This window comes from Phocoena sinus, chromosome 13 (genome assembly GCF_008692025.1).
Source record: "Phocoena sinus isolate mPhoSin1 chromosome 13, mPhoSin1.pri, whole genome shotgun sequence".
Taxonomy (NCBI): Eukaryota; Metazoa; Chordata; class Mammalia; order Artiodactyla; family Phocoenidae; genus Phocoena; species Phocoena sinus.
Genome location: NC_045775.1, coordinates 58,344,215 through 58,367,883, shown reverse-complemented (window position 1 = coordinate 58,367,883; position 23,669 = coordinate 58,344,215). Strand labels below are relative to the sequence as shown.

Genomic DNA, 23,669 nt, shown 5'->3' with positions numbered 1-23,669 from the left:
TATCTTCACTGTTGTACTACATTTCATTAAATTAATATATCACAATATATTTATTGATTTTACTGTTGGTGGAAATTTATGTTGCTTCTAGTGTTTTGCTATCATATAAACAATTTTGCTCTTCAGGCTCTTGTACATATCTATTGGTACCTGTGTGTGCGTGAGGTCTGCCTGCAGGGAATACAAGCCTTCATCTTCAGGAAATAGCGTCAAGCTATTTTCCAAAGTGGCTGCACCATCTAAGCTCCCAGCCACAGCTCATAACTATTCCACTTGTTCTACTGCTCCCCCAACACTTGAAATTGTTAGACTCTTCATTTTTGCCCATCTGTTGGGTGTGGAATCGTATCTCATTGTGGTTTCATTTATTTCTCCATCTAATAAGAAGGCTGAGCACCTGCTTTTCATGTTTACTAGCCAGTCAAGTTTCCATTTCTGCAATGTGCCACTCAAATCTTCAGCCCATTTTTCTATTGGATTATCTTCTTCTCATTGACTGAAAGCATTTGCTATAAATTCTGGATATCATTCCTTTGTCAATTATATGTTTTAAGTATCTTCTCCCATTGTATTTTTCATTTTCATTATAGTGTCTTTTGATCAGCAAAGGTTCTTAATTTTAATGTAATTGGCTTTTTTTCAATCTTTCTTTTACAGTTTCTGCTTTTTATATCTTATTTTAAAACCTTTCCCTACTCTAAGGTCATAGAGGTTTTATCCTACGTTATCTTCTAACAGTTTTACAGTTTTGACTTTCACATTAATCTGGAATTGATTTTTGTGTATGGTTTGAGGTAGGGGTCTAATTATTTTTTAAATTTTCTTGCCCAAACAAACAACAAACTGTCCCAGTACCATTTACTGATAAAAAGTTCTCTTCTCCATTTACATGCAATGCCAGCTCTGGCCCAAATCAAGTTCCCACATACAAAAGCCTGAATCTAAGATTGCTTTCAGTTCTAAAGTTCTACTCAACTGAAGGCACTAAAACGTCTTGTGAAGATAAGTTGAAACAATTAGTTTTAACTTCAAGAATTTTTTTTAAAGAAGAGAACATGGCAAAAGAATCCTGACTTGGAAAATGTGATAAAAAAAAAAAATACTGCAGAGGGTGCAAAGAACCTGAGTTCTAATTCTCATTTAACAACTTGCTGACTATGTAGAATTAGACATTCTAAGTTGTCAAAAATAATAGTACCAAGAAAAGGGTAAAAACACTTACCTTTTCCCTATGTATATAAGGTCACTTACTAAAAGTTCATAAAATTATACTAAACAATATTTAAAAGATAAATATAAACAAAGGTATAATTTAAATAAAATGTTACCATCCCAAATTTTAGTTTTAAAAGTCTATAATCTAATGTGGAATTTTTGCTCTAACTTCTAATTTTGTATCTACCACAGTTTGGTGCTCAAAAGACACTTGTTGACTTATATCAACACAATCTAATTAAAGACCAAGCAAGGTAAAGAATGTTTTCTAAAAGGTGTCTTCTTTGTTTGAACATTGTTAAACACCCATACAGAAATCTGACCCACTTCATAAGGGATAAAGTTTAACCTGAAGAAAGAATTTTCCATTAATAAAATCACCTTTAAGTATATTTATTTTATATTATCGATACTCTTTTAAATAGTCACAGAAGTTCAAAATACACCTGAATACTTTTCATCCAAGTATAGACATGACTCCAATTAAGCATCTCTATTAAGCCAATTTGGAAAATACTCTAGGTACAGAAATCTATTGAAACAAGTCTATAACACTTAAGTGACTTTGGTTGCTAACCCATCCCCCAAAAGCCAACCATTACACAGTTATGGACTTTCTTATAGAATCTTATTTGTAAAATCTACTCATGAACAAAATCATGATGTACACATGAACTGGTAGTCACCTTTCATTAAGATTCTAACTACATAAATGTAGCACTGCCCCATGGGAAAAAAAAAGTAGCTTAAACAGTTTAGATCTTTATCTCCCAATTATCTTCTGGCAATAAGAAAAACATATTCCGACATTAATTCCCTATTTTCATAACCTTAAAAATAAGCCCCTCCAATCAGGAGCTGGAAGCACGTGAGAGAGAAAATGTTAAAATAAATCATCAATAACATATTTACCGGTTTGATTCGAAGCTGACCACCCACCACTTCAAGAATGGCATGTCTTCTGGACACTCTCTTATCTGTTATCTACAGGAGAAAAAAAATTAAAATTTCAAACACAGCCACCTGTCTAAAAAACAATAACAACAACAAACCCCACAGCAACGTTTCTGAAATCAGTAGGCTAGATATGAAATCTATTATTTATTCAACAACTGTATATTGAAATGACTGTCCTCACTGAACAAATAACGAAACAACTCAGAGATTAAGGGACCTTAATCACAGAAAAATAAACAGTGAAGCAGAGACTCAAGGCTGGAAACTAAGAGATCCCAAAACCTTTCATGATGGTTTCCATTCAAGACAGACATTTAGTAGGGATTCTTATCAATAAAATTCATAAAATGAGAAAAAAAAATCTATATAATATGTACTTATCAGGAAGCATTCCAAATACAGATAAGCATTCCAAATAAGATAAGATCCCAAATACAGATAAATTATGTTATAATGACAGAAGGTCTCAAAAAGCAGCAGTCTGGTAAATGTAAAAGGTAAGACTACAAGCTTTGGTGTCAAGCAGACCCAGGTCAGGCAGACCTGCATTTGAGCTCAGGGCCATTAGCAGTAGTTAAGAGAACAGGAAGGTAGGAGAGGGAGCAGTGAAAACCGAGTATTTACAGTGAAGAAAAAAATTTTAATTATATATTTGCTTCCTGTTTTGAGCCAACACTGTTCTACTTACTCTCACAATCACTTCTGCACACCAATGATTAAAAATTGAGGACTTCCCAGGTGGCGCAGTGGATAAGACTCCACACTCCCAATGCAGGAGGCCTGGGTTCGATCCCTGGTCAGGGAACTAGATCCCATACACATGCCGCAACTAAGAGTTCACATGGCACAACTAAGGAGCCCGCCTGCCGCAACTAAGACCTAGTGCAACCAAATAAATAAATAAATATTTAAATAATGATAATAATAAAATAAATTGCAACCTTCACTTCTGCACTTTCTATCTCCCCTCTCCACAATTAAAAAAAAAAATTGCTTGCACTTTCAATGTTGAAATTGCCAATCAAGCCTTCCCTGCATGGCTATTAACAGAACAGTTAAGATTACCTTTGTAATTTGTGACTTTATGTAATGAAAACATTTTAATCATCAATTTTACTTAGCACCATAATTATCCGGCCTACCTCTTCATTACCTTAGTATCTATCACTTCATCTCTGACCTTATCCACATCAGGACCAAAATTATCAGTAAAAGCAGACTGTAGCAAAGCCTAAATTCAAGTAAACCCATTGGTTCTACAAAAACTTGCAAAAATATGAAACTTCCAGGAATCAGTACTCATGTTTTTAGCCAACGACTAATTCCACGCTTAAGGCTATGACTATATAAAAACAGTAACATCAAGCATAGCAGTGGAATAAATTCCACATAGTGAATATTCCACACAGCTACAGTTGATTTTTAGAACATTTTCTAAAATAAAATATCTTAAAGGTAGCCTATTTAAAATATATCCACTATTAGCCACAATGGCTATTTCAGAAAATTAAGCATAAACTAGTAGCCTATTCAATCAGAAAAGAGAGGACAGAAATTTGGAGGTTCCTATATTCTTCCCATAATGTGCCTTAGTGGGCCCAAAATAGCAGTTATCTAATAATCCACTTTACCATTTGCACAAACTTAATCATTTGCATAGAACTTTCACTTAAATATTGAGCTTCACCCTAATACTGTCATAGCTATTATTCACATTTTACATATTTGGAAGCTGAAAGTCCAGAGAATTTAAGTTGCCTGTGTAGGTCACTCTTCAAGCAGGTAGGACTCCAAATCCACACTTATTAACAAAAATAAATACCTGAGAAAAACAGTCATATATTACTCTACACCTACCTGTAATCATTCAGAAGTAGTTTCAAGAACTGCAAATTATTGTGTGGTGAGGAGTAAGAAGTTTCTATTTATAACTTGGAGAGTAATATCTCATTGTTAACTTCAATAATACAAATTGATTTTCTAACCAACAGAGTAAGAAACTGTCCAATATAAAACCATGACATATAAGCATGGTTCCTGTAATAGTCCAGCTTGGGTTTCTTTCTTTTTCAAACCATATTTTTGCAGGAAGCTATAACATAAAAGTATAATGTGACCTCTAGTGGACACATGTTTCTACAACAATGTAATTTCATCACAAGCTGTGCATTTCTATAGTACTAAGGAAAGTGTTTTAGAGTCTTTGAAATTAACATCATTCAGGCATTTAGCTATACCTGTCCCTTTTAAACCACACCTCTAAATAATGAGTAAGTTACAAAATAATAATTTATGCTTTTTCAATGGAAAGTTTAGAGATTTAACAAATTATCATTAAAGCTTATTTGAATTTCAGGATGCGGATGGTGAGAAGTGGGTGAGATCACAAACAGATCCTAAAGATCTGATGACCTGCTTTATGTAACAGCAATCACTGCTCCTTGTGCAGAGTAAATATTCATACATTCTTATTAACATACTAACTGTAATGGCAATTATTTATCAAGACCAAGGCACTGTTCTATATTTATCACATATATCTTTTTCATCTTCACAAAACCTGTGGAAGATACTACTATCTTTGTTTTTCAGGTGAGAAATGGAAGTGCAGAGAAGTTAAGGAACTACTTAAAGTTACACAGCCAATAAGCAGCAGGACCAGGATTTGTGATTCTAAAGACATCTTTGTTCTTGGTACTGTACTGCTTCCCTCATTATCATTAGGTAAAATATCATTTTTAGATGATTTAACATCAGCTTGACTGTAAACTAAAGCATACTAAAAAACTGGAAATAAGGAAGAATGGCTATTTATTAAGCAAACAGACATTCTAAGAAAAATCAAGCCCTAAATAAAGCTCCAAGAGGCCTTCAGGCTTTCACGTGGTCCTGTTTATTCTAAGATCACCCCCAAGTCTAATGAGATGAGTTTTCTGAATTCCCAGCTGTCTATTCACAGCAGATAATAAAGTGCATAGGGTTTAGTAGTCAGTGCATTAACAATGATGTTGGTCTGCAGGTGGAAAGAAAAAGGCTGTAGAAAAACAAAGAAACATAAAGACTCAAAGGAGTACACTGGCTAGAGACTCCTGGGAGTAGGACGAATGGCATAACATCCTTCTCAAGGTACTAAAGGCTAATCTGAGTTAACTTACTGATTACCAAGAGTCATCAGGTTTAAACAAAAACTTCATTTGAAAGTCAGACATTTCGCATCTTAGAAAACCATAGAAGTAGTTAAAATAGAGGAATTCCAGCGTCCTACCAAATAATTGTAGCCACCTAACTTCTAATCACACCACACATCCTCCAAAAAATCAGAGATCAACAAATACAGCAAATAAAACCACCTATTTTCCACATCTAAAGCACAACTAGGAGACAGGCTACCACTAACTTTAATTTACATGTAAGAGGGGAAAGAAATGCCAAATGCGGATGAAGCTTCAGGATCGATGCTGGAACAGAATTTAAGTGGCAATTAGGAGGAAGAGAGAAGACGGGAGCGAGAACCACAAAAAAGTCACCCCTTGAGTGGGAAAGGCTGAAAATGCATCCCACATCCAAGAGTTCAGAGATCCGGCAAAATTGAAAATAGTGTGGGCATCAATATGAATAATAACAATAATGGAATATAACACACTCAATACAAAATAATCCATGAGTTCATACTGAACTCAAGAAAGGGGCTGCGGTCAGGGCTGGGAGAAAAAGCCTTTCTTTATAAAAGAATGACAGCTAACATAGAAGAAATGATGGAATGAGGAAATCACAATTTTGTAACTACTAACATTAACTGACTCAGTAAAGTAACAATGGATGTTAATTTTCAGGTGAAAGCTTGATGGGAAGCAGAATACTCCTGAAGTCTCAAAGCATCACTCAGATTACTCACAAAAAGAATAGCATCGTCTCTGGAGAAGTCTGATAGACACCACCTTCCGCAAGTGATCACATTTATAACCACCAACAACAGGACAAAGAGAGAGAGACCTGGGCCTCCTGACATGCTCCTCTAAGTTCATATCACCGATGGAATGTTCTTGCCCAAAGTGTTTAACCTGAATCTAATTATGTGGAAACAATCAGACAAATCAAAATTCTGGGCATTCTATGAAACAACTGGCCTGGACTGCTAAAAGCATTAATGCCATGAAAGACAGCTCTAGATTAAAGAAGATAATATATATTTGATTGGATCCTAAATTTTTTTAATGCTGAAAAGGGCATTATTTGAAAGTTAGGTAAAACTGAATATGGAATATTAAAATTTACTGCACCATTACAAATTTCTCGAGTATAATTTATATAACTTACATATATAATGTATATAGAAATGTCCTTGTTTTTAGGTGATACATGTTGGCATATTTGGGGATGAAGTGCCATGCAATGTACTTTCAAATGAGTTCAGGAGAAAGAGGGAAAAAAAGTGTATATATATATATATATATATATATATATTTATACATATGAGAGATAAAGAAAAAGTAAATGGGACAAAATGTTAACCATTAACTAACCTAAGTTAAGGATACATAGGTGTTAGTTGTACTAGTCTTTCAACTTTTCTGCAGGTCTGCAATCTTTCGAAATGAAAAGTTGAGGCAAAAATAGTTAAAATTTCAAAAATATTGGTACATTTTTGCTTGGTACTAAAAGGGTTATCATCAGGTAATGGGAAATGTAGTGTACACGACTGCTAAATAACATAACTGAAGTGTGATTTAATTTACACCTGTTCCAGTGAAATTAATAACCCTCTATTTTCTACATGCTCTATTTTCTACATTTCTATATGCTGTTTTAAAATATTCCTTTGATTTAGACTAAGCACCACAAACTGGTAGCCAACACACCACAAATCACTCAGACAGTATCTTTTTTAATTTTTACTTTGAAGAGTGTATGTACCCTCCACCTGCCCAGAGTGCCCAGCACTCCCTATAATCTTCCACTTAGCCGGCTTCACTCTTTATTGCATACCGGGCCTCTGCAGGCACGTGAATTTGTAAGTCATGATTTAAACTACACCTATACTTTTCAGATGCTAATTCTTCACGCATGACACTGTGTACCAGATGCTACTAGTTGCTTAATCAATATCTATTCATTTCTTCTTTCATACTACTATTACTTCAATTTTGTTTAGGGTAACAATGTACCCAGTTAAAAACATCCAAATGCCAGAATTCCTCATAGCTATGGATGGCCGAGACACAATTCTAGCCAAGCACATAAGGAAGAGTGTGTATTAACCATGTTTTATAGTTTCTGTATCTGATGCCTTGATAGCTAAGACTTTGCTGACTAGGGAAAGGCTACCCCTCCCAGGGTTACTGATTCTAAGAAACAGTAAATGACTCACCCGCAAGTGCACCTTTCATATGCAAACAAACCCATCCAAAGCCACACCCCCAATGATGGCTTTACCTAGTCCTTACACTGCCCTAACCACCCTAGGACTAGGCATCCGACAACTAGGGGTGGCCCCTAAAGCCCAGAGCCCCATAAGATTATTCAAACTAGATCATCCTCTGTTTACAATGCCTTGCCCATTCACTCCAAAGAGAACCACAATAAAGGCTTTCCTGCAGTTCCCCTAGCTCTCTCTGCCTTCCACCAACCTTGTGTGGCCCTGTGTGGCATGGTGTGTCCTTACTTCTCTCCGGAACTATGAGTAATTAGTTTTTCAACAATAATCATCTCCTGGTCCGCTGGCCTCACCATACCTAACAAAACAATAAGACTACATTTCAAAATATACTGGAGCTTCTGGGAAGATTAGTGTCTTCCTGATAAAAAGGAACAGGCTCAACTGGCCTGCACCTTTTTCCCTCTGCCTTTCTCTTTTTCTTCCAGCTTATGTGTAACACCTCAAGGTACAGCAGCCATCTTATGAGTACAGATGCGAAAGCCATACGCAAAGGATGACCAAGGAGGAGCACGGAAAAGCCTGTTCCTTGAGCAGCTGCACCAGCCCTGCACCGACTGCCCAAGATTCTGTTACAGAAGAAAAATTAATCTGATTAAGCTGCCGTTTGTCACATTTCTGTTACTTGCAGCCGAAGCAATTACGATTAACACACACTACTCTAACAACTGTTATTATTGATACTGGACACTAATAGCAAATTCGTTTATGCTCAGCCAGTGAGAGAAGGAGTATTAGAAAACAGAAAAGCTAAGTAAATTAAGCATTCAAATACAAGAACATTTAATATTAAAAGAACTGCACAGCATACAGCAGGAGCTTAGAAAAGAAATTCTGAAGGATACACAGACTGAAGAATTACACTGAAATCACTCCTATCTCTTGTTAGCAACAGCTAAAATGACAGTAATTTTTCTTCAGACACTATAGAAAAAACCCTTTTTACTTGAATTCTTCAGACTGTGTCTTGAATGGGGACAGGGATCTCTGTTTTTTTTTTTTTTTTGCGGTACGCGGTCCTCTCACTGCTGTGGCCTCTCCCGTTGCGGAGCACAGGCTCCGGACGCGCAGGCCCAGCGGCCATGGCTCACGGGCCCAGCCGCTCCACGGCACGTGGGATCTTCCCGGACCAGGGCACGAACCTGTGTCCCCTGCATCGGCAGGCGGACTCTCAACCACTGCGCCACCAGGGAAGCCCGGGATCTCTGTTTTTATATGACTTTTGTATTAATACAATGTGGATCCCTTATCTTTGATTTTCTGGTTTTCAATTGGATATTTCATGTGTTATGACACACGTACAAGTTTTCTCCATTTTTAAGACATGGAGTTTGTGGTAGAAGAAAAGACATGAAAACATAAAAGAACTGTTTGTGATTTGTTTGCCAAATATTTATTTTTGGCATTTACTGAAGTCAGACAAAATGAAGATTTTCTTACACTATCAGCAGAAATGTTTAGATATTTTGAACCAAGGTCTCTGACCTATTTGTTTATTATGTCCAAAATCCTAAAAGTAAAAAATAAACCTGAATAAAGTAAAAGTAGAAAAGCTACTGGACCTTTCATTTCATTTTTGTCCATATATAATATTTACTAAAAAACCAACATCAGTTAATTTTTCTGACAATGTCTTCCCAGAGAAATTTCTGAATATCAGACAGGAATAACATATCTCATGAATTCAGTGTTCCCATTTAGCCTGGTTCCTATAAATGGAAAAACAGAGAAGAGGAAAAATTTGTTTTTTTCAGAATAAGCTACATAACAAACCACAGGCTAAGATAATAACAATTTTCTTGTACAATACTTTATAATTTACAGTGCTATCACATAAGATTATCTGGTTTGCTCTATCAACAACAGACAAATTCAAACTTTCATAGTAGAGAAAAACAGAAAATCATCTGCTATGGGATTTAAGCCTGTATTATGAGAAAATGCCTAAACCTAAAGAAGCATGGGATCTATTTTAGGCATAATTTCCATAAAATTCTGTCCCCAAACTTATATTGTGGGGCAAATAAGCAAAATCTAAAATTAAGACCTGAAATTCACAGCAAGATCCTTTTTGACCCACCTCCTAGAGAAATGGAAATAAAAGCAAAAATAAACAAATGAGACCTAATGAAACTTAAAAGCTTTTGCACAGCAAAGGAAACCATAAACAAGATGAAAAGACAACCCTCAGAATGGGAGAAAATATTTGCAAATGAAGCAACTGACAAAGGATTAATCTCCAAAACATACAAGCAACTCACGCAGCTCAATATCAAAAAAACAAACAACCCAATCCAAAAATGGGCAGAAGACCTAAACAGACATTTCTTCAAAGAAGATATACAGATTGCCAACAAACACATGAAAGGATGCTCAACATCATTAATCATTAGAGAAATGCAAATCAAAACTACAATGAGATATCATCTCACACCGGTCAGAATGGCCATCATCAAAAAATCTACAAACAATAAATGCTGGAGAGGGTGTGGAGAAAAGGGAACACTCTTGCACTGTTGGTGGGAATGTAAATTGATACAGCCACTATGGAGAACAGTATGAAGGTTCCTTAAAAAACTAAAAATAGAACTACCTACGACCCAGCAATCCCATTACTGGGCATATACCCTGAGAAAACCATAATTCAAAAAGAGTCACGTACCACAATGTTCATTGTAGCTCTATTTACAACAGCCAGGACATGGAAGCAACCTAAGTGTCCATCAACAGATGAATGGATAAAGAAGATGTGGCACATATATACAATGGAATGTTACTCAGCCATAAAAAGGAACGAAACTGAGTTATCTGTAATGAGGTGGATGGACCTAGGGTCTGTCATACAGAGTGAAGTAAGTCAGAAAGAGAAAAACAAATACCATATTCCCACACATATATATGGAATCTAAAAAAGAAAAAAGAAAATGGACAGAAGAACCTAGGGGCAAGACGGGAATAAAGATGCAGATCTACTAGAGAATGGACTTGAAGATACGGGGGCGGGGAAAGGTAAGCTGTGACAAAGTGAGAGAGTGGCATGGACATATATACACTACCAAATGTAAAACAGATAGCTAGTGGGAAGCAGCCGCATAGCACAGGGAGATCAGCTCGGTGCTTTGTGACCACCTAGAGGGGTGGGATAGGGAGGGTGGGGGAGAGGGAGATGCAAGAGGTAAGAGATATGGGGACATATGTATATGTATAACTGATTCACTCTGTTATAAAGCAGAAACTGACACACCATTGTAAAGCAATTATACTCTAACAAAGATGTTTAAAAAAATAAAAAAGATAAAAATAAAATTAAGACCTGAATTGAAGAGAGACTGGTTACTGTAAACCAGTTGACAAACCATAAACTTTTCTTACCTAGAGTGATCCCCAGTATTGGGTCCAGCCCACACTCCAGAGGTCAGACATCAACACTAAGGCTGCCATGATATTAGATGATAAGTAGACCTTATTTCTGAACAGAGCAAAAGCTAGCTGACACAAGCTGTTTAACATCATCCCACGTGGAATGTATCAAAGTGCAATTTCTGATACTAAGAAATGACAAGTTCGAGGAAATGGACTTGATTTTGACCAGAGGCTCTCTAGGCAGACTCCAACTTATGCATGATCTCTCTTTATAAGGTTATTAATATACTGGATGTGGTCTTTGAAACTTGTGAATATACTTTCTCACATGAATAATGATGTAAATAAGAGGTAGGTTATCAGACTACCTCACAAACACCCATGTAATCCACAATACTAATGAAATATGGATCATTTAGACTTTTAAAAGTAAAATCCAATACTTTCTGAGCTCCTACTTCAAGGTTGCCGAATTGTTAGCCAATATGATGAAATTGTGCTGACTCACTGCCACTGAAATTTCAACTCACTCAATCCGTTTGGCTTGCAATTCTGCTTGCACAGTGAATGCTATACAAATGTGAGAACATCATCCTCAACTTTAATATATTATGACAGAGGCAACATAGTGAGTAAAAATATAAGCACAGCTTAGTAAGATAAAACTGGGTCTAAATCCCCACTTGGGACTTTGGTAAATGAAGCTTTCTAAATACATTTAGTTCAGGTCAGCAGACATTTCTTAAAGACCCATTCTGTGCCAAGCATTCCACTTAGTGTGTCTAAAAGTAGTTTTCAAATCTGGTTTCTCGTATTCACATTGAGCGGTACCCGGCAGATGACAATTTAAAGAATTAAATTGGAAAATATGTATGAAAAGCAATTTACTACACACCTATTAGAATGGCCAAAATCTAAAACACTGACAACACCAAATGCCGACAAGGATGTGGAAGAACAGGAACTCTCATCCACTGACGGTGGGAATGAAAAATGGTACAGTCACTTTGGAAGACAGTTGGCAGTTTCTTACAACACTGAACACACTCTCGCCATACTATCCAGCCATTGTACTCCTTATTATTTACCCAAAAGAACTGAAAACTTATGTTCAAACAAAATCCTGCACATGGATGTTTATAACAGCTTTATTCATAATTGCCAAAATGTGCAAGTAACCTAGATATCCTTCAGTAGACACATGGATAAACTGTGGAACATCCAGACTGTGAAATATTACTCATCACTAAAAAAACAGGAAAAGACATGGAAGAACCTTAAATACATACTACTGAATGAAAAGAAGCCAATCTGAAAAAAAGTCTACATATACATACTGTATGATTCCAACTATACGATACTCTGGAAAAGGTAAAACTATGCAGATGGTTAAAAAGTTCAGTAGTTGCTAGGGCTTGCAGGGGAGAGGAAAGATGAACAGACAGAACATTGAGATTTTTAGGGCAGTACTCTGTAACACTACAATGGTGGATACATGTCATTACACAGTTGTCAAAACCTATAGAATGTACACCAAGAGTGAACCCTAGTGTAAACTGTGGGCTTTGGGTGATAATGACATGTCAATACAGGTTCATCAAATATACCACTGTGGTCGGGGATGTTGATAGGGGAGGTTTTATTTTTAAGAAAAATAAAAAGCCTATTTTTAAAAAAGAAAGAAAACTAGTACATGTTGTAAAAGCAATGTCTGTAAAAGCTAAACAGAATCACTGATGTAATGTGATCATCCCACAAGTCTACTCAACGCTTATCCAATTATCCAATGTGCCTTACCCTTTCCAACCTTAGAGCCTTAAATCATTCATTTAGCCTTAAGGGCCCTTCCCTTCCTATCTACTCTTGACCTATCAAAATTCTAACTGTTCTAACACTTTAAAGTCAGCTCAATATGTCAGTGAGTTCACGAAGCCTTCTCTGAGCCCTCATCTTAATTGTGGGTTCATTCCTACACCTCTCTGTATCACGTTACATCCTTCTGTTTGGCTCAAGGTATTGAAACAAAACTTTTAATGTGAGCTTTTAAAAATCAGAGGTTATATCTAAAAATCTAGATTTCTTACTACTTTTGAGAAAAATGATATGACACTTACTAGGTAGGAATGGGGGTGAGTAGCAGAAACTGCATTACACAGTTCTCTCCCTGTGGCCTCAACACTGAGGCAGTTGTCATTTACGACACCGCTGTCATCTATCAGTGTGTCCCTGTGTTATTTTTCTTACTCTCTCCCACTTCACTCACTGGAGGTGCCCGCCTAGCTCCCCTTTCTAGTTACTTGCTTCTATGTCTCTCATACCTACTAACTATAAGTTTCCTGAGAGCAAGGACTTATTTCTCCTTCATTCCTCCCACCTAACTATAGTATATATTCATTAGCTATTTTCTGAATTTACTAATTAGTCAATAAAATAGAAAAAATGCTAACACAATCCACCATGAATGTTGCTCCTTAAGCTTTAGCAGTTGGTAGCACTGCCTCGTTACTATATTTATATTCACTTTAAAACTCTACGCTCTCCTTTTTACACCTAGGTTGCAAGTGGGCTCTTTATGAGGGTTGGAAGAGTGAGGCTGAGATGCAGAAAAGGAAGAGATCATGTGCTGAAGGCCTACCATACGTCAGGAATTGTACTAGGCTTAATAACTGAGGGCAGGGCAAAGCTAGGAGTGCTTGGCACGTCCCTAGGGACAAACCTTGTCAGACCAGACAGCCGCAGCAGGTGAAGTCTGGCAACAAGTAGGAACAGTGCAGAGTTGCCAGGCCTGGGAGTGCTTACTTTGTATAAACTTTGTGGGACACTTACAACAGTCTTAGAAGTGGTGAACTGATGCCTGGTGAAGAGTCTGCACTACAGCCCAGGACTAACTCCATCCCCACCTGGGGGCCCTTTCTCTTTTTAATTAGAGCAGTAGCTTCAATCACATCTGCCTTTAGGAAATCACACTAGGTACCAGGTGCTGTCCTACTTCCTTGGAGGAAAATAGATCATAAAGGAATGGGTCCTATAATCCCTGCTATCAAAACAGAATAAGGAAACTTTGAAATCAGAAAGAGCAGTTTTCATTTAAGAGCAAAATCGGATTTAATTCAAGAAAAACCATAAAGCAAATAATTGGGCCTAATGGTATTCTGTTGTTTGAGATGCTGTAAAATCTTTTTTTTAACTAATTTTTTTACTTAAGATAGTTGTAGATTCATGGTTAAAAGATACATTACAGAAAGATCTCTTGTACTGTTTACTCTTTCCCCCAGCAGTAACATCTTGCAAAACTACAGTACAGTATCACAACCAGATATTGATATTGACACAGTCAAGACACAAAACAAATCCCTCATTGTTGTTTTACAGGCATACCCAATTCCCTCCTGCTCCCCTCACCTCTTCGTTAAGCCCTGGGAACCACTAAGTTGGTCCCCATCTTTATAATTTTGTCATTTCAATAACAGTATGTAAATTAAATCATACAATATGTGACCTTTGGAATTGTTTGTTTTCACCTAGGAAAACTCCCTGGAGATTCATCCTGCTGTAAAACCTTTTAAATGGTGATCAGGAAACAGAATTACAACTTAGTTAAATAAAGACCTTGGGTTCCCTGATGACAACTTAGTTAAATAAAGACCTTGGGTTCCCTGATGACTTACACTAAAGCAAAGGGAACAAGAAAATGAAATTTCACTGTGCTCTGTTGTCTACAAATGTTCTCTATAAGGGTTTTCCTGCCACTGTAAAGACACAAAGGCATTCCCACGGTCAAATTGTTTTACCACAAAGAATGCTTTACACATTGGAATTATAAACCTAAAGATTGTGGCCATGAAGGTTCGTGAAACTTGTCTCCAAAAGACATGGCTAGTTAAGAGAGTTCAAAAATCATCCTGATTATTACTAATCACTTCAGATAGATACGAATTTACAATAAACTCCCTGAGTTTACTAAGTCTGCTCTCTCACACACTACAAACAAAACAAACCAACCAACTCACTGGAATTGCTGTTGTTTGAAACAGCAGCCCTCAGGTGGAGTTTAAACCACTGCAGAGAAGAAACACCTGTCTGTCAGCTCCAAAATCTTGAGAACCACAAGGTAATTTGTTTTTCAAGGTTTTCCTTCCACACATCTAGTATAGTTCGTAACCACTTCTAATAACCTGCCTTGGCAACTTAAATCTCATCACTGAATGACTATTCAAAAAGGAAAAGCTAAATCCTGACCAGATAATTGACTTTCTATTCCTTACCATTCTTAAAAAGAGAAACGGGGCTTCTCTGGTGGCGCAGTGGTTGAGAGTCCGCCTGCTGACACAGGGGACACGGGTTCGTGCCCTGGTCCGCGGCTGGGCCCGTGAGCCATGGCCGCTGGGCCTGCGCGTCTGGAGCCTGTGCTCCGCAACAGGAGAGGCCGCAACAGTGAAAGGCCCCGCGTACAGAAAAAAAAAAAAAAAAAAAAAAGAGAGAGAAACCAAATAGGCTCCTCTCGCATTAGCAAGCCTATAACACAAAGATCAAGCTACCAATAATGAATCGGTCTGTGACCCGATGTCAAGTTTATAAAACAGAGGCCTAAAATTCATCCATCATTTAACCGGCACTCGGTGTTAGTGATACAGTATGTTAAGGAAATTAAAACTCATTAGTAATCAGACATAACATTTCTAGATGAAGCACATACTCTGTTTCTCACTGAGATAAAGTGAGAGAGAGAGAAAAACAGGGGGAGGGAGGGGAGGAGGAACGAAAAGGGGAAGGAAGGAAGAAAGGAAGGATGGAAAGAAGGGAGGAAGGGAGGGAGGAAACCTCCAGACAGTTCCACCAAACGTATGTATAGGTTAATAAACTTTGAAGAAAAATAACAAACATTTAAGTAAAAACAAAACAAAACAAAAAACCCCACAAACAAACCGGCAAGTGAACTTGGAACTTTCTCAAAAATCTTACCACATACACATATATGTATGCACACATACACTCACACCCCTTTAGAACTGACTTCCCCATCACCACCTTGAACCACCACTCCTTTTCCTGCTTGGAGAGGAGTCCTAAGGCTAATACCTATGGTTCTATTTAGACACTGGAGGTTAACCAGGGTAACAGACAACACTCCCTACTCCCTGGTATTGGCTCACTGACACAGGTGTGTCGGGACAGTCCAAGAGAAAACTGGAGGGCAAGGACCCATTCATCCCTGTGTGCCCCGCAGTGCTAGGGTCTGCACGACATGCTGCGCAAAGCAGGCACTAAACAAGACATGCTGAATGTTGAGAAAACAATATATGTGTATTTAGGGAGAGATCTACAAAATTCCAGAATGGTACAGGCAAGTTTTCTAACTCCTAAACATCCCAGAGGAAGAATACATAGCCCAATGGCACTCTGCGTCCAAAAGCTTGTGTGTGCCCTTTAAATAACCAATCCATAGCTCAATTTTCTCATCTGAACAATGAAGATAATAAGAGCACCTAATTCATAGGGTTTGGAAAGGATTAAGAAGTTGGTATGGGTAAAGTCCTTAGATCAATGCCTGGAATACTACACACTACAGAAGGGTGAGCCACTGTTGCTGAAAAAGGCTACTACAATAAAAGTAAAGCCGACACAGTACCACCAAAGGAGCCAAAGCTTAAAAGAAATTATTCTAGAAAAGCTAAGATCAGAGGTTGGCAAGCTTTTTCTGTAAAGGGCCAGAAACTACTGTAAACACTGTGGCTTATCAAGCCAAGAGGCAATATCCCCAACCCTTAGAGCAATTATTCTCCCTGAAACGCTTAACATGGATTTTTTGTTTACGTTTTACATTTTAAAATTTGAGAATCATTCTTAGTATGTGGGTCCAAACAAAAGCTGGCTGGATTTGGAGCCAGAGCCACAGTTTGCCGACCCCCGGGTAAGATTATAATGACGATAACCCAAGTCAAGTTGACTGAAAAACGTGCTGCCCCCAAACTTCTAAAATCCAGACAGGCCTGGCCGGCGCGGCGGGGAACAGGCGCAGGACCCCGAGTAGGGCCTCAAGAGCCGGCCAGGATCTCGCGGCTCTCCGGGGCCGCCGAGCCTCCGCCACACTTACTCCCAGCAGCGGCCCGCGGCCGACCACCGTCTCCCCCGGCGCCAGGGCCACCCGGGGGCCGCCGTCCTGCGGCTGCAGCTCGAAGACCCGGGACATGGCCGCGAGGATTAGACCCCTTCGCGAGGAGCCGGACCCCGCAGCCGTTTCCGCCTTCCATGGACCGGCGCCGGGCCTACGCAGGCCCCCGGAAAACACAGGGGGAGGTGGAGCAAAGACTGCCCCTGAGTGTGACCAGGCCGCACGGAGCTGGGGCCCCAGCGCGGGTACGGAGTCCCGCCCCTCCACCCAGACCAGCGACTAGCTCAGGGATATCCCCCTTCACGCCGCCTCCAAACTATTGTTTAAAAGCCCCGGTTAACCCCCCCCACCCAGCCCTTCTCACCGCCCACCTGTCTCGGAGGACACCGGTCCTTGTAGTCCGTGGCGCCTCCACTTCTCCTCGTTTGCCGAGCTGAGACGCCCTGGGAAAACTACCAATCCCAAGAGGCAATGCGCGCTCCTCTCTGCGCCTGTGCGAAATACTAGTCAGCAAGGCGGGGCTAGAGTGGGCTGGACGTGCGGGACTTGAAGGAGAAGGGTTCGAAGTCCGGAAGGTTTAAATCGTTGAAGGAGAGGTCGCCACGGCCCAGTAGGTAGGAGGGTCTTCGCTTCCGGCTGACTTCGGGCGGGCGTGCTCGGGGGCGCGGCCCTGGCGCTAGCACAAGCGTCCGCTTAGCCGGCCGGAGCTGCGGTGACATTTGGTGCTGACGGTTGTTAATTGTTTACTTGTCAGTGCCCCATATGGTTTGGACTCCGGCAAATGCAGTCTGGGCGGGACACGCCAGGAGGGTGGCTCAGAAAGGACGTGGGGTCATTCCTTCCAACCTGCGGGGTCCGCAGGGGGTGAGGGCTCCCCGAGAGCCGGGCGTCTGCGCTGCCTTCCGATCCCTCCCTCCGTGTGACACCCGAAAGAGGGGCGATCTGTCACCTAACTAGAGAGGTAATTCAGCAAAGTTTGGTTCAGAAAGAAGAAGGGGCAGAAGAGGATAGGTTTCTAGGCATCCAGGCAAAACTGGACTTAAAAGAAGAAAAATGCCTAGTGGGATTTTAGGAACCTCACCAAGGCACCCCCACCTGTTAAATTCAAAAGCTTTCATCTGCCTCCTGTGGTTTAACTGTAAAGGCAGGACGCATTTTATCCCCAGTGAGATCTTGGGAGAAGTAACAAATGTGCCATTAAATGCACAGTAACTTTTTCCTAATATGAGGTAGAGTAGTTTGGCTTTGGTTTATATTAATGGGGCAGGAGGGTGGGGGTGACAAAAACTTGACTCATGAACTTGTTTTTACCAGTTTGCTTTCTTACTTACCCAGACTCTCAAGAGGAAGTCCTCTGCTGAACTCAGACATTAAAATCCTAACCACCAGAACTAATTTGGATCATAAACCACCAAATGAATGGGATCGTCTGTGGTCTTGGCAAGTACAGAAACATATAGGTGAGTAGCACATCTGGAAAGGGGAATTTGTCATTCCCCTTTGTCAGCTAATTTGTCATTAGCTGAGCTAGAAAAAGTATTTAGCTGTATCTGAAACCTCTCCTGTGATGCCACCCCTCATTATAAAAGGAAGTGCAAAATGGAATAAACTGATTTTAAGTAAATATGAACTGTCTTTATATGCCAAAATAGCTCCATGCTTTCAACTGATTTCAGAAGCCTGCACCATGCACCTTAGGTAAATTAGCTGAAACTGGACTTTAAATTTTTAGTCACGTGCTATACCTCGATGAGTTATAAACATTGTTCATAGTTGTTAGTCACTGTTGCTTGATGGCCTCAGTGACTGTTATCTTAATTCATAATTGACTATGCATGTAGTGTAGCTTCAAAAAGCCATTTCTAGGGGCTTCCCTGGTGGCACAGTGGTTGCGAATCTGCCTGCCAATGCAGGGGACACGGGTTCGAGCTCTGCCTGGGAAGATCCCACATGCCGCGGAGCAACTGGGCCCGTGAGTCACAACTACTGAGCCTGCACCTGGAGCCTGTGCTCCGCAACAAGAGAGGCCACGACAGTGAGAGGCCCACGCACCGTGATGAAGAGTGGCCCCCGCTCCCTGCAACTAGAGAAAGCCCTCGCACAGAAACGAAGACCCAACACAGCCAAGAATAAATAAAAGCCATTTCTAAAACACTACTCTTATTGAATATTTGAAATTTTGTCAGTCTAACCCAGACCTCAACTTCTTGTCTATTTCAGTTAGTATTTGTGTCAAATGTGAGCACCTACCCATTAGATGTAAGTAGATAAACAATTCTTATATAAACTACTAAAAGTTGATCAAGTTTATGATTAAGTCACAAACTGTAGGTGAAGAATTTAATGACAAGGCATTGGTTCCCACAGACAAATATTAATGAGTTGAATAGAATCGAATACTTTTCAAAAGTATTTTCAATCAGTACTTGGAATCGAATGTGTTCTCACAATATTCGTTTCTACTGCTAAAAATAAATTATAGTCTGACTGTGAAGAATCACTTCTCTTTTTTAAGATAATGTTCTTTGGGAGTAAAAAAAACCCAAATATTTAGAAACAAACCCATTTACCAAAAATGTCTAAAAAGAAGAAAGGAACTAACATGTGTTGGGTGCCTCCCACACGCAATTCAGATGTGGGGCTAGATGGTTTACACATTATCCCTGTTTATGCTTGCAAGAACACACCCCAGAGAAGCATCATTGGCCCCATTTTACAGACTGAGAAGCTCAAGTCAAGAAAGTTAAAGTTCATTAAATCATACCCAGAAAGTATCTGGCTCAGAGTAGGATCTATAGTCTGATCTAAAGGGAGTGAGTCTTTTTAACTTTTGCCTTTTAGCTTACTTATGAGGATAATTCACTAAAACATCAAGCTATGAAGAAAAACTCCAAGAGGAACCACAGTTCAAGGGTTTCTGACCTAGAATTGAACTCTGCGGATGCTGAGAAGGAAAAAAAAGAGCGTCAGAATAACTTTGTTGAACTGCTGCCTCCAGAAGTTACTTTTAAAATTTTCAGTCAGCTGGACATCTGGAGTTTGTGCAGGGCTTCAGTGACGTGCAGGAGCTGGAATCACACAATAAGACACAGCGATGCCTTGTGGAAACCTCATTGCCTGACTGTGAGAGCTGTATGCCAAAGAGAGATAGATGACGATCTAGAGAGTGGTTATCCCTGGAGGGTAAGTTTAACCTATGGAGTCTGCAGTGTTCTTGACAATATGGTGGTCAGTTTGAGCCCAAGCCTACCTTCTGCTTGGAAGAGGGAGGATTTCATATCCAGAATGACATACAGAGTTTGTTGGCTTTGGGAGTTAAAGTTGAATTTTATTATTCTTTTCCTGCAAACCACGCTATCTCCCATCCATCTTTTTACATTTTGGGGGCATTTACCTCTGTTAACCACAATAGCTACTTCATTTCACTCTACCTTATCCAAAACCCCCGGGAGACTCTGTGAGTCACTCTGTTCTGTACACACACACACACACACACACACTTATTAGTATATGTGTGTATATCGATGTAAATAATCTTTTCAGCCCTCTCAATCAGCTTCTCTAGTTTCAAACAAACTCACTCACCAACCACTGATTACCTTCTTTAACAATGGTGGTTTACCTCTTTCAGGTAATACTACTGAGGAATTACCAGAAGAGTAAAGTGAAACATGAATGGCTAAGTGGCAGATACAGCAACATATGTTCTCCTATCAGCCTACCAGAAAAAATCATGTACCCAATGGATGCAGACACATGGGGGGAAATTCTAGAAGCAGAACTGGAAAGATAAGCAGAAAAATCACACACAGATCTCCTAACTTTGAGAGTTTAAAACTAAAGTGACTCTTAGTTTATAAAAGGTATATCTTTAGCCGTCCATTTTTTTGTTTGCCTTTTTCTATTTAACATTTAAAAGAAAACTAAGTAGAACATATTATAAAAATATAGCTTTGATTTTATTTTGCACTTTAGTTAAAAATACGTTTCTGGTTTTACTGTAATGTGAAAAAATCATGAAATGCTATTTATGTAAAAAAACTATACTGATAGAGTGATTTCAAAGTGTATTGTTTCATGTATTTGTGTTACTCTGTTGCAGTACTTTAATGATAAGAGAGTTTGATTGATATTTTCTGCTTAATGATAATTTGAAAATTCAGGAAACCATTTGAAGAAACTGACTTAGAGATTTTTTTTTTTTTTTTGCGGTACGCGGGCCTCTCACTGTTGTGGCCTCTCCCGTTGCGGGAGAGCGTTGCGCAGGCTCAGCGGCCGTGGCTCACGGGCCCAGCCACTCTGCGGCATGTGGGATCTTCCCGGACCAGGGCGCGAACCCATGTCCTCTGCAACGGCAGGCAGACTCTCAACCACTGTGCCACCAGGGAAGCCCTAGAGATTTATTAATTAGTAGACATAACTAGACTCATGGGGAGACTCCCTAAATGAAATTAATAGCAACGTGTTTAAATGTATAATAAATTTGTATTTCAATAACTTTAAAATTTCCATTTCAGTGGAATCAGATTGAATTGTCAAACACTGAAACCATTTTGTGTTAAACTTGTGGTTTAATTTAAAATGAATCTGACCAGAGGGCTAAAGCTTATGAGATTAAGATTCCCATTACTTGCCTACAAACCTAGAATTGCTCTCAGGGACTGAAAATATATGGAAAGTTTTCAGCACACATAACGGCCATCAGAACCTCCACACTATTTTTCTTGGTGAAACTTACCTTCTTTTTGACAGCCTTATAGCACCATCTAGTGTACTCCTTGTAGATAACCAAGACAAAGGACTGGCTCCTTTCTGTTTTCTCCACAACTGAAGAGAAAGAAAAATATTATTTTCGAGAAACCTGTATACTTTGTTGAAGTTTAGAGCTTTATAGGAGTCTTTAACTTTCATTCTCTTTTTCTTAAAAGTAGATGATATAATATTCACTATTCCAGATTCTTCATTCTGAATCTGTGATCAGCACCATAGGTAAAGTGTCTACAAAACCTTTAGTTAGCATGGGATTTTCTTCTTAAATGGTGCTCTATAGCATGAAAAAGTGAGTCCAGGAAATCGGTATTCCACGAGTAGGCAAATGTCAGGAAGGTGCCCCACTCTATACAAATTCCCTTTGTTGGATCAAGTAGATGATGATTGATTGTCTCCTACTGTCTTCTTGGGCTTGGAAGGGGCCTTGAAGATCAGGCAGTCCAGTCCCTAGGACTATTCAGTCACCCCTGCTATAGGAATGTTCTTCTTCTCACCCACCATTACTTCTTTTCTTGGCAAATTCTTTTGTAAAATATGTCATCCCGACCTGGAAACCATCTCAAACTTCTACCATTCTGGATTAAGTGACCCTCTTAAGGTTCCCCTAGTTCTTTGTACATACCGTTCTCAAAGCTGCATACTACATTAAATTGTCTGTTTTATTTGTCTATCTCCCCTTTTAGGCTGTGAGCTTCTTAATAGCAGGGTCCATTTATTTATTTTTGTGTTCCCAAACCTGGAACATAGTTCCATAAAGATTTGTTAAATTATTTCTATATTATTTATTTTAATCCTACCCAGAATGTAAAATAAAAGTAAGTTAACATATTGTTAGTGGATAAGATTGTATTGAAATGCAATGTACAACCTATAAGATATACGGGATGCTTAATATTAATGCTAATATATGAAGAATTATTCTTGTTTTCTCAAAAGCTGTAAGAGAAAAATAGGAAAAGTTGAAATATTTTTTTTAAATTCTTTGAATAAACACTTGCAAATAAACTTCACCCAAAAGTTTCACTTATTTTTAATTATTGGGTCACCCCAATCAGTCTTAAGTATTATTTTGTTATATGAATACTCTTTAGTTTGGTTTTTGTTTTAGTATTATACCACTAAAATAATTCTATGTATAATAAGTTATAAACTATGATCACAGTCTACACTGAAAGGAAAGTTTTGGAACTTAATGACAAATTTACAGAATGGGCTTAGAATGAATTATACATTTATCAGACCAAGCCATTGGCATCTGAGGACATGTGTGTGTGGAGTAGAATGAAAGGAAGGAGTGCTTTCACTCAGAGATAACATGGTACATATGCACAGTTTGTAAAAAGAGTTAAGGTTATTGGGGATAGAGGATTAAAGAATTTCCAATGTTGTATAATATTTGATCAGCTCAAGACCTAGTTGCTTTGCTTGTTTGTTTGTTTTTAGAAACCTTTCCTTAGTTGCTTCTAGTTTATAACCCAATCTTAAACCAAGATAATCATTAATAAAATCTATGGGAATATAAATTTTAGACCTTAGAATAGTCATGTATAGAAGCCTAATTTGAAAAATATACCCCTAACCAGTTTAATTTCATCTTTGCTTTGACTTTACATGATATCTTCTCTCCAAAACTTCCAGTGCCCTAATAATATTAACAAAAATGAGTATTAACACTAGGAAATGGCTTGGGAAGAATATATAAGATGGAAGATCACACATTTTTATTTAAAGTAGAGTTGAAAGAACAAAACCATCAGATGGATGAAATTAGGTCAACAATGGACAAAGTTGATTAATTACAATAGCCAACATTTATTG

At 38.8% G+C, this 23,669-nt stretch overlaps 2 protein-coding genes across 6 annotated transcripts in view; one reads left to right on the top strand and one right to left on the bottom strand.

Moving 5' to 3' along the window:
• APLF (aprataxin and PNKP like factor) overlaps positions 1-17,413 on the bottom strand; it is an 86,852-nt gene extending 69,439 nt beyond the window's left edge. For 2 of the 3 annotated variants that reach the window (XM_032653444.1, XM_032653445.1), the window contains exons 1-2: positions 17,064-17,377; positions 2,128-2,199 (exon numbers count right to left, since the gene is read on the bottom strand). In XM_032653444.1, the coding sequence (XP_032509335.1) occupies positions 2,128-2,199; positions 17,064-17,159 (168 nt within the window). In that variant the 5' untranslated portion in view covers positions 17,160-17,377. Of the gene's footprint in view, positions 1-2,127; positions 2,200-17,063 lie in introns of all 3 variants that reach the window. The other variant, XM_032653443.1, reaches the window with a different exon arrangement.
• Positions 17,414-17,595: 182 nt separating this feature from the next.
• On the top strand, positions 17,596-22,861 carry FBXO48 (F-box protein 48). 3 transcript variants are annotated; one of them, XR_004353016.1, is made up of 5 exons: positions 17,596-17,695; positions 18,417-18,541; positions 19,923-20,264; positions 20,713-20,944; positions 21,301-21,358. XR_004353016.1 is itself a non-coding variant. In XM_032653800.1 (4 exons), the coding sequence occupies exons 3-4, from the start codon at positions 19,959-19,961 to the stop codon at positions 20,872-20,874; spliced, it is 468 nt and encodes a 155-aa protein (XP_032509691.1). In that variant the 5' UTR covers positions 17,596-17,695; positions 18,417-18,541; positions 19,923-19,958; the 3' UTR covers positions 20,875-21,279. The 3 variants fall into 3 exon arrangements, 1 of the variants encoding a protein (XP_032509691.1); XM_032653800.1 differs by lacking the exon at positions 21,301-21,358 and having other exon boundaries at positions 20,713-21,279; XR_004353017.1 differs by lacking the exon at positions 19,923-20,264 and having other exon boundaries at positions 20,713-22,861.
• The last annotated feature ends 808 nt before the right edge of the window (positions 22,862-23,669 follow it).